This window comes from Stylophora pistillata, chromosome 10 (genome assembly GCF_964205215.1).
Source record: "Stylophora pistillata chromosome 10, jaStyPist1.2, whole genome shotgun sequence".
NCBI classification, from domain to species: Eukaryota; Metazoa; Cnidaria; class Anthozoa; order Scleractinia; family Pocilloporidae; genus Stylophora; species Stylophora pistillata.
The window spans coordinates 27,667,450-27,678,073 of NC_142528.1; the positions used below are offsets into that span (position 1 = coordinate 27,667,450).

General features: G+C 41.8%; 1 protein-coding gene and 1 long non-coding RNA gene across 2 annotated transcripts; both read right to left on the bottom strand.

The window, feature by feature from the left end:
• Positions 1-2,158: 2,158 nt before the first annotated feature.
• LOC148722492 (uncharacterized) lies at positions 2,159-6,328 on the bottom strand. Its single transcript, XR_015992617.1, has 4 exons — positions 5,859-6,328; positions 5,631-5,702; positions 4,792-5,112; positions 2,159-2,605 (listed from the first exon to the last, which is right to left on the bottom strand). It is a non-coding gene; the product is annotated as an uncharacterized LOC148722492 (long non-coding RNA).
• A 115-nt stretch (positions 6,329-6,443) lies between these two features.
• Positions 6,444-8,071, bottom strand: LOC148722493 (uncharacterized). The gene has a single exon (XM_088737048.1). The coding sequence runs from the start codon at positions 8,069-8,071 to the stop codon at positions 6,890-6,892; it is 1,182 nt and encodes a 393-aa protein (XP_088593174.1). The 3' UTR covers positions 6,444-6,889.
• Between the last annotated feature and the right edge of the window lie 2,553 nt (positions 8,072-10,624).

The following is a 10,624-nucleotide window of genomic DNA, read 5'->3' on the forward strand; positions in this document are numbered from 1 at the left end:
ACCATGAAATGATTGGGAGATTTTAATTGCCATGGAAAGAACTGAAATAATTATATCTTGGGTTTTGTTAGGCACAAAAATTCTAATAAGTCCAACAAGTCTGACAATCTCTATTGCCATTATGTCCAAACTACAGAGTCAATTCTCTTCAGCAGAAATATTAAAATTTGATTATTTTTGCTACACTCTGCCCCACATTACTTTTGCTACACTCTGCCCCACCTTATTGCTAACAAATTTTTCTGGAAAACATTTTTGGTACCAACCATATAAGTTGGAATTAAGCCTGATTTCTAGAGTTTAATAGATTTGAAAATGCTCTGAGAGTTACCAATTTTACAACCTGGCTTTGATGTTCATTTGACTTGTAGCAAAATTCTTAAATGCATTTAAAACCACAGGTTTTTTTTTTTAACTGCAATAATTCTAAAACTTTACAACAGAAGACAAAATTAATGCAGTTATATAGACTGCCTTTTAATATCTGGCCGGGTCACCAAGAGGCACCTGAAAAGCCCTTGGCATATCACAGAATCGGAGTTTGGGAAGTTGACACAAAATCTCCTGCGCTGTGCGAGAAGTTCTAAAATATGATGTCATAGGCAGATATAGTTTCCCAAGACGGTATTCAGGGAAATACATACCATTTTCAAATGAGGGTATACGAAAGAGAAAGAAATTAAGGTTAGGTCCAGGAGCATCCTTGAAGAAAACTCTGTTAAGGATCCTTGACAGTATTTAAGAAAGAGTAACAGAAATGTATTGTACTTATCTATACTTGGGTATTTTGTGTTCAATGAATAGTTACCTAAAGACATCGTTTAATTCACTTTCTCCACCGTAGGAGCTTTTCTATAACGTGCACCTGCAGCTTGCCCTGAGAGACAATCTAGCTTTGCTAAGAAAGTCAAGACAAAGGAACGCATTCTTAAGTAAAGCAATGGCGCGGCTGAAAGGGGGTCAGAGAATATGTTCCCTCCCCCACCCCCCCTTACCGCGACCTGACTTCTGTGTCAAAAAGAGTTCTTAATTCGGATGATTCTAAGCCTGAATTGCCTGTGCACCCCAAGGGAAGGATCCCTTGATTTGATGATTTGTCCACATGCTAACGTAATCAAATGTGGCAAGTCTGTGCAACAACTTGCACCTACTCTGGTCGGAATTTCAGTTTCCCTCAGGAATTCTTGTCTCCGACTTAAGTCATTCAGAAAGAGAGTCGTTAGAGTTTTACGACAAATCTGTCCGAAGGTGTGGCTAATAGGTTAAGTTCTCTAGATATAAAGTCTTCGGTTACGACGACATACCTTTCGTATTAAAATATGACCTTCAGTGTCAACCAAACACTTAGTAATCACCAGGTAAAGTGAATTACTGCAAGAAATCATCTGACGGCGTTTACTTCCTACTCTCTTTCCAGGTGAGCTCAACGTGCGAGGATTGCTTTATAAAGGCAAACAAAATTAATCAGAACTTCTTAACTAGCTAAACAACTTTAAGCTGGATAGACATTTGTGAGAGGTTTTTTGAGCTTCTACAGAAATCTATAAAATGTGGTTACGATCGGGGGATCTACTGCTCCAGCTGCGCAATTCTGACTAATAGCCGATTTCTTTTTGTACCAAACAATGTGGCCCAGCGGCCCTGCTGTTTTCACTAACCGTAATGGATGGTTTTCTCTTACGCAGGAGCTGTTACTCGGATGCGTAATGAGAACAGCAAAGCGTTGCCATCCAATGAAAATTAAATAGAAGAACATTGAAGAAGTGCATGGCGGTTAGGACTTGGTTGCTTAAGATCGAATAAAAACTAGATTATAAGGGTCGTAAGCCACCGGATGGCAAGACAGATGGCACTCTGGTTGGTTGGTTCTTCCGTTTCAGCTTGCAACTCAAACAATTCCGTTTCATGGGCTCCTGGTTTTCATCGGATCAAAAGTGTAGAAAGAAAATGGAAACGTTCTTTTTTCTCCGACTCCAATTCTGTCACGCATTTCGATTTTCATTTCCCGACGTTGCCACCATATCAGGGTATAATTCACTTAATCTTAGCATTTAGCGGACATCGTTGCAAAACTGTAGAGTAAGAATGATACAAGCCCTTCTTTATGACAAAATCTTCAATTCCTCAACTCTGCTCCTATTAATCACCTTTCAATGCAAAGATTGAAGAGAAACTTTATAATCCTACTTACAAATGTATTACATATCGTACAAAAAGATTGTTGAACTAATCGTGGTAGTGAAGTGCTATCGCTTGACTCACGATGCGGTCACTTCCAATGTCTATCGCGATGAGGTAGACTGAGTACCTGTCACCTTACGAAGAACTAACATGAATCACCACGAAAACTTTCCACTCTACAACTGGTTAAATAATAGAAAATGTTACACAGTACTCCAGTATTTTCTTCATCCATCGCTAAACTTCAATTGCATCAATGAGCTAACAAATACTGACAAGATTTGCCTGTGTCTGAAAAACTGTTCTCATTAGTTGGTAAGAAATAATGCGTCACTTCGCTTGTTCCTGGTTAAGATACTCTTAGATTCTTCTGGAACATTTAATCCATCATCGTGCACACAGCTGGTCTGCTGGGATATGAAGGCTGTAAAAGAAACAGCAAGAAACTAATTGAAGAATAAGAGTAATAATTGACAAATTGGAAGAATCTTATCCACCGTGAGTAGTCAAACTCAGAACTCCGGATTTCGCGCTCCGATGCTCTGCCACTGGGCTGCGGATAACTCAGTGGTCAGCTACTATGTATGGACGGTTCAAATGTAATAACCATTGTGTATACTTCAAGGATTAACTTTGTCACAAGCACTGTGTGTACTTAAAGTGCCACTGAAAGAAAATTTTCGTATGTGAGATTTTTTCATAATTTAGTGGTTTGAAACACGCTGATTATCGTGGGCTAATTTTTTTTCGCCAGAAAAAAGTGGAAAGTTGTCTTTTTTAGTGTTGAAAACCGCATTTTGGCTTCAAAACATGTCCGGGCCCTGGGAATGAGTGAAAACGATTGCTAACATCACTGGTTGTATTTATCTCGCTAGCGTGGGTCTTTTCTTTCGCAGTTTGTATTTATACGGTCCGCGATAATAAATGTAAATAAATATGTAAATATAGTTTATATCTGACCACTTGCAGCCCAGAGGCTGAATTACGGGTGCAGTGTAAGGTTGAGAACAGACGTCAGCACATCAGGCGCCTCTGGCAGCCGCTTCAGTCTATCGATCTCACCTTTCCACCCATCCCACCTCAGGGGAGGACATCCATCGCACAGTGATCTCGTGTGCGGGAAATTAACGTCTCCTACCCCAACCCTGCAGGAGACGGGACCTCCATTTACTCGTCCCTATCCGAGAAGACTAGAATATCTAACCCTTTTTTGATGTTATAGAAAGGTAGCAAATTCTTCTCAATTATTTTAAGACCTTGAGTGTTGGTCCGGCCGGGGCTCGAACCCTCGACCTCCCGCACAACAGTCCAGCGTTTTATCCATTGAGCTAACCGGGAGGCGGTTAGCTCAATGTAATGTCTGGAAACGAGCCTCCAACGGGTGAATCTTCTTTCGAAGGGAGCGAAGACGTTTGCAGCACTGATGGAGAAGATTACTATGTATTTAATGGTGATTTTGCGCCGTACCAAGGCGAGCCCTTAGCTTCTAGTGAAGACGGCGATAACAATGGCGGCGGCGAAGATGAACAAGAAGACGAAGACGGTATTTTGTCCTCCGTTTTAGAACAACGTTTCGAAGGACAAGTTCCTTTAGACAATTGTGAGAGCTCATAGCTGTGATTTTTTATTTTTCGATGGAACCTTCAGGCTTAAGTCTAAACATTTCTGTTTACAGGTGTACGTGTGGAAATTGCAGTGTTACACACTTAGCTAGGGCGCGTGACGTTAGATGCTGTTACAAAATACTCCAGACGAGAGGGAAGTTTACAGTTATCGGTCTCGATGCGGAATGCATTTTGAACCATCCCGACTTTTCTCCATTAACAAACAGTACTGTTCTTGAAGCAACAAACTGCGTATTTATTCCTCGTCCAAACGCTAAGCGGAATTTCACACCTTTGTAAGCACACACTTACCATTCTTGGCTCACGCGAGGACAAGGCATTTTCTTGCTGCTGTACTCCATCTTTGGTTGGCACAGCGTCCTTCTTTAACCATCGCTTTGTTTGAAAGGAAGCTAGAGCCTTCCCCGAGATTTAGATCGAGTCGCTGCTCAAAGTTTGACAATTCAAAATGCACGGAACACAGTACTGATATTTTCGATGGCTGCCACTTTGCCCGATGTCTTCGCACGAAGCGAGCCCATTTCTCGCGAGTTACATCGTCACGAGGAAAGATATGCATCTATAGGCCCTCTCTTCTGAAGTTATCAGTACAACTTACATTTCCGGGCCCACCAGCAACACAGTACTTGCCCAAAAACTTTTTTTGGGGCTTCTTAACAGTTTCGCCACATTCCATGCTCACTTGGGGTTTACTCAGAGTTCTGAGATATACTCAACCAGTGACATCACAACATTGTTTTGGCCGCGCCAAGATGGCCGCCAATTTTGGGCTCGACAAGCCGAGTTTAAAGGGCTAGAAGAAAGCTTTCCGTGCTCTGTTGGACCGAAAAAACCTCACAACGCTTGTTAGTAAGGTTCAAACTTTATTATCATGCAAAAATCTCACATACGAAAATTTCGTTTCAGTGGCACTTTAAAGGATAAGATTAAAATCAATATCGTTCGCAAATCATTTTATTATGCATTATAAACAAATCTAACTTACCGCTGCGCTGATAGCGCTTCTGATTTCGAGAAACTGCTATTGTCCAGCCACTAATAATTCTGAGTTTTAGCACAGCATAACCTCTCCGCACAAGCCTACTGTTACTTCAAGGGATGTGAAGACTTCTGTCACGTGTCCTCTAACATCATAACCAATCAAAGGCTGTGCTTACGTCAATGCGGTCATTAACCCTCGGTGACAGAAAAGTCCAAGTCTTTAGTTGCCACGATATAAAACAGCTTCTTTGGAAATCTTCTTTTTGGGAGAATTGAAAAGCAAAGGCTTCTACTTCAGACACCTCTACGGCCAAACCTACTAAATCTAAAGATGCGAGCACAGAAAAAAAATGTCACATGCACAATAAAAATCTTATCAACTCGGAGCTAAACTATGACAGTCAGAAAAATAAGAACAGATGCGAACATTGCAATGAGTACAAAACAAAAATTTGAAGCAGAAAAAAAACTTTAACGAGTACCGATTTTCAGGTCCAATAAATACCATACCGTTATTTACACAAATGGTAAAAAGATATCTATTTTCTCTCAACGCATCATTGTAATTTAACCACAAAGTATCACTGTCACGAGCTTCTTCCACTCTAAAATTTGACAACAATCATTATTTTGACTGTTCTGACTATATCATCATCCTCATTTAACAGCACTCTCCGAAACTACATTTTCATCAAGATGAATAACCTCCACATTTCTAAAAAGTTACTCTGACATTTTTTTAATTTCGCTCTGAATTTCCTACCCTTTGGCTTTCCAAAAGGCAGCTGGACGCTGTCTACCTAAAGCCTACAGCGAAATAAATTGTTTCAAATTTGTGGTTACCTCACTGTGTCACCGGAATCCAGGTAGCAGTGCCTGGTTAACGCAAAAGCTGGCGTCTATCCCACATAGTACCTGAGGGGAGTATAAAGAAAAAACAAATCTTTCAAACTTTTATTGTTTTAACACAAAATGGCCTGTCCGTAAAAGCCTGGTGTTGATTCAAGTGAAGTGAATAGCTTACCCTCTGCAGAGGGTCTTCTTACTTCACAGAATGTTAAGGTACTTTACCCTTCATCACAGAATCGTCAGTCTTTTTCCAAGGTGAAACACACATTGTTCGTTCGTTCGGGTCTTCGTTTGCTGTACTGCAGTTCGGTCCCAGTACAACTGGAACAAGTCCACGCCGTTCATTTCCTGCCAAGTCAAAAAATTACATCCAACCAGTCACTGTCCCCACGTGTATTTCAGAATCATACCCAGTCTCCTCTCCCGTCAATGTAGCTGTTGATTGTAGTTACTGACGCGCTGTTCCAGATCAGATTTGTAGTCTTTGTAATCAATGAATGTGCGACAACAGCCTCATGTTCATGTGCTGAGTCAGTGTTGAGGATGTTTAAAAGATGTGGTTTTCGCTAAGCCAGACCCATTTCAGATTTTTCATTTCTCTCACCGAACACGTTCACTTCAAGACAAATTTTGATTGATGACTTCTTCATTGCCCAACCTTGTCTCAGTTTGTGGCATACAATGATAACGCAAACGTTTTATTTGAACATACATTTTACCAGGCTCTCAAAATTATAGCTTTGACACAGCATAGCCTACCCCTCCAGGCTTATCGTTACTTCAATGGTTACCAACGACTTACCCTCTGTCAGGTGTCCTCTAACACCATATCCTGTCAAGGAGTGTGTTTTACGTCATCGCGGTCATTAACCCTCGATGACGGACAGGTCCAAGACTTTGCTTCCCAGGACGTAGCACAGAATCTTCAGAAGGCTTTTTTCGTTGAACTGCAGCTTGGTCCAGTTTATCTAGAGCAGGTACAAGCCATTGATTTCTTTACCAATAAGCACAACCACATTTAACCAGAGACTTCCCCCTTGGATTACAACGTTCTCTTTTCCCTGAGTAAGTAAGAATCAGACCTAGTCTCCCCTCTCGTCAATGTACCAGTTGAAGGTACTTACTGATGCGTTGTTCCAGTTCAGATTTCAAGTCTTCTAGAAGTGTAATCATTCCCTGTACGACAAGGGAAGGAACAGGCTCATGTTACAGTACTGAGTCAGGTTGGGGATGTTTTAAACACGTGCTTTTCGCTAAGCCACACCAATTTCAGATTTTTCATTTCTCTCGCCAAACACGTTAACTGCAAGATTAATTTTAATTGACGACGTGTTCATTGCCAAAGCTTGATCGAGTTTGTACATCCAGTCTTCAGTCAGGTTATTGTAGTTATTGAGTGTAAGGTTCAATGTGACAAGTGACGTGTCTTGTGCCAAACCACTTCCCAGACCAAATGCCCAGTCTCCACTCATGTTACTGTAGTTGTTGATTGTAAGGCTTAGTGTTATTAATGAAGTATTTTCTGCCAGACCACTTCCCAGACCTCCTGTCCAATCTCCACACATGTCACTGTGGTTGTTGACTGTAAGGCTTAGCATTGTTAATGAAGTGTTTTCTGCCAGATCACTTCCCAGACCAAGTGTCCACTCTCCTGTCATAACACTGTACTTGTTTATTGTGAGGCTGAGCGTAGTTAAGGAAGTATTTTTTGCCAAAGCACTTCTCGGATAAGGTGTCAAGTCTCCTACTATACCACTGAAGTGGTTGAATGTAAGGTTCAGCGTGGTTAGTGACGTATTTTCAGCCAAATCCCTTCCTAGATCACGTTTCTGAACTCCTCCTACATTACGGTACTTGTTGAATGTAAGGTTCAGCGTAGTTAATGACTTACTTTTTGCCAAACTATTCCCCAGACTAAGTGACCAGGTAGTAATACTAGAATGGCAGTCGTTGATCGCAAGGCTTAGGGTTGTTAACGACTTCTTTTCTTTTAAACAACTCTTAAGATCACCTGTCCAGTATGCACTTAAGTCACCAAAGTTGTTGACTTTAAGATCTAGCGTAGCTAATGACGTATTTTTTCCCAAACCACTCGCCAGACCTTGTGCCCAAACTCCTTTCATTTCACAATGGTTGTTGACTGTAAGGTTCAGCGTAGTCAATGACGCATTTTCTCCCAAACCACATCCCAGATCATGTGTCCAGTCTCCTCTTGTTTTACTGTGGTTGATGACTGTAAGGTTTAGCGTAGTTAATGACGTATTTTTTGCCAAACCGCTCCCCAGATCATCTGTCCACTTTCCTCTTAGGTCACGGTGGTTGTTGACTGTAAGGCTTAGCGTAGTTAATGACGTATTTTTTGCCAAACCACTACCAAGACAATGTGCCCAACCGTCTCTTAGGGCCTGTTTACATGAGTGAGGGTGCCCCTGCATAGTAGGGTTACCCTAGCTAGTAGGGTGACCCTTCTCTATTGTAATTATACTGCGTGTTTACATGTGAGGTAGGATGACCCTAGGGGTAGGGTCACCCTACCTGAAAGGTAGGGTGACCCTACTGTGTAGGGACGAGTTTTGCCGCCATTAGCCCATGTAAACGCAAAACCTAGGGTTATCCCTAGGGGTAGAGCTATGTCCAGTCATACCGCTGACACACAGCGCAGGCATCTCAGCGAAACAAAATGGCGGGAATGCGCCAAATCCTGCCTTTACGACAAACTTGTCTCTTGACGTTACGGAGGTGATTCATAGCAATGTTATATTGGGCTGAAATGTGCTGGCTAGCCAGTTGTAAACGCTGTCTTTCAGCCATCAGAGATATCAACAACAAAGCACAAAGTTGAAAAGAAGGAACTAAAGAAGCGAGTGCCGTAAGAATCGAATTAACCGCCAAAACTTTATCTCCCGCCGTCATTTTGGTTGTTTTCCTTGCTGGGTGACCTGGCTATAGTATCAGCCCTCGCCCCTAGGGTTTCAAATTACCATGTAAACGCTCGGTATCTTCAACCCTACCAAGTAGGGTAACCCTATCCCCTAGGGGCACCCCCTTCCCATGTAAACATGCCCTTAATGTAGAGTAGTTATTGACTGTAAAGGTTAGCATAGTTAGTGATGTATTTCTTGCCAAACCACTCTCAAGACCACCTGTCCAATCTCCCCTTAGTCTAGAGTGGTTGTTGATTGTAAGGCTTAGCGAGGTCATCGACTTGTTTTTTTGCCAAACCATTTCCCAGACCTTTCGTCCGATCTCCTCTCATGAAACTGTGGTTGTTCATTGTAATGCTTAGCGTATTTAATGACGTCTTTTGTACCAGATTATGTTCCAGATCACGTGTCCAATCTACCATCACTCTAACGTTATTGTTGACTGTAAGGTTAAGTGTAGTTAATGACGTGTTTTGAGACAAACCAATCTTTCGACAAAGTTTCCAGCCTCCACCTAAGCCACTGTTGGTGTTCATTGAAACGCTTAAAGTAGTGAGTGCCACAAATTTTGCCAAACTGCACATACATTGCGTTCCATGTCCTCGCTTAGGTCACTGGGGTTATCAAAGTCCAAACAAACTTTACTTACATGTGGGCAGATATCCTGGACTTTCGTAAAAGCTGTCGTTGACGACGAAGAATCAATTACAGATATCTCGACTTCTTCGCAAATTTCGTCAACTGCATCCCAGTCAAGGACATCTAAGGTAAAGGAATATAGTGGATTGTGCGTCAGCGCTTGAAGAGTCCTGTTTCCATCTCTTGTTATCTCTCCCTGAATGTTGATACTCAAGTCAGATAGTGAGTTAACTTTGTCTAAGTTCTTAACCAAACGGGTAGCAACAGTTTCTGTTACTCTTCCATGGATATTCAAATTGACACAAGGAACTCCTGACACTGTCAAGAGTTTGCATACATCATCTGCTCCCAGGCAACTCAACTCTCCCCACACGTCAAAAGTTAATGAGTGCAGTTTCATAAAGCCACAGTTTTCCTCTAGAACAGGGCAAAGACAGGCCAGCTGTGCACTTTGTATTCTGCTGACTACATCCGGCTCAATTTTCAGATACATAGATGACGTTTTAGCAGCATAGAGAGCCTCACACATATTCAACCAGTTGTTGGGGAGTCCTCCGAACACCTTTAATCCTAGTGACCCTAAAGCACTGTTTTCTAGAACAGCCCTTTTTAACGAAGTGAAAGCAGAGTATCTTACATTTCCATAAACCATTAATGAGAAAGATCTTAAGCAAGGATCGGCTACGAGTCCCCCCCCCCCCCCCCCGACTAAAGTCGCCAATAAATCGTGCATGGCTCCATAAATAGTGAGATTAAGAGATTTAGGTGATCTGTTGAAAAAATCTTTTTTCAGAGCCACTATTTCACTTTTTTTAACCGAGCCATTGATCTCCTGCACAGTAGATGTTTGCGGTGTATCTGCAGACAATTCTTTCACAAGAACAGTGGCTCGATCCTCGCCTAACCGACGAATCAGTTTCATAGCCACTGTTTCTAGCGTTTTATTTGCGGGTAAATTTTCAGCAATGGCCTCAGCCTGCTTAGAGGAAAAAGGACATATTGTTTCAAGAGTAAAGGAACGTAAAGATGGGTTCACTTGAAGTGCTTCTAACACAGCAAGTAGTGCGTTGGTTCCTACCCTACGAAAAGAAACGAAGAGAGTTTCTAGCCTTTGGTATGACGTTAAAAGCTCACTAAAAGGATACCGAAATGCTCCTTTCATATTTAATACAGTAAGATGAACAGGCAACTGAAGTTGTGAGAAGCTCTTGCAAGCATTTACAACAAGAAAGAAACTTTGTAGTTGCTCTCTTTTGTTTTTAATGGTTATTGACTGTGGAAACGGCACATAGGAACAAAGAGTCATTGCTACCTGTTCACCGTTGCCACTTTCAATGAAGAAAGTCGCCTGTTGTATAAAGCAATCCGGCCACTTCCAGAATTTAGTCTTAAGCTCCTCACCAATGTGACCAAACAGAATACCAG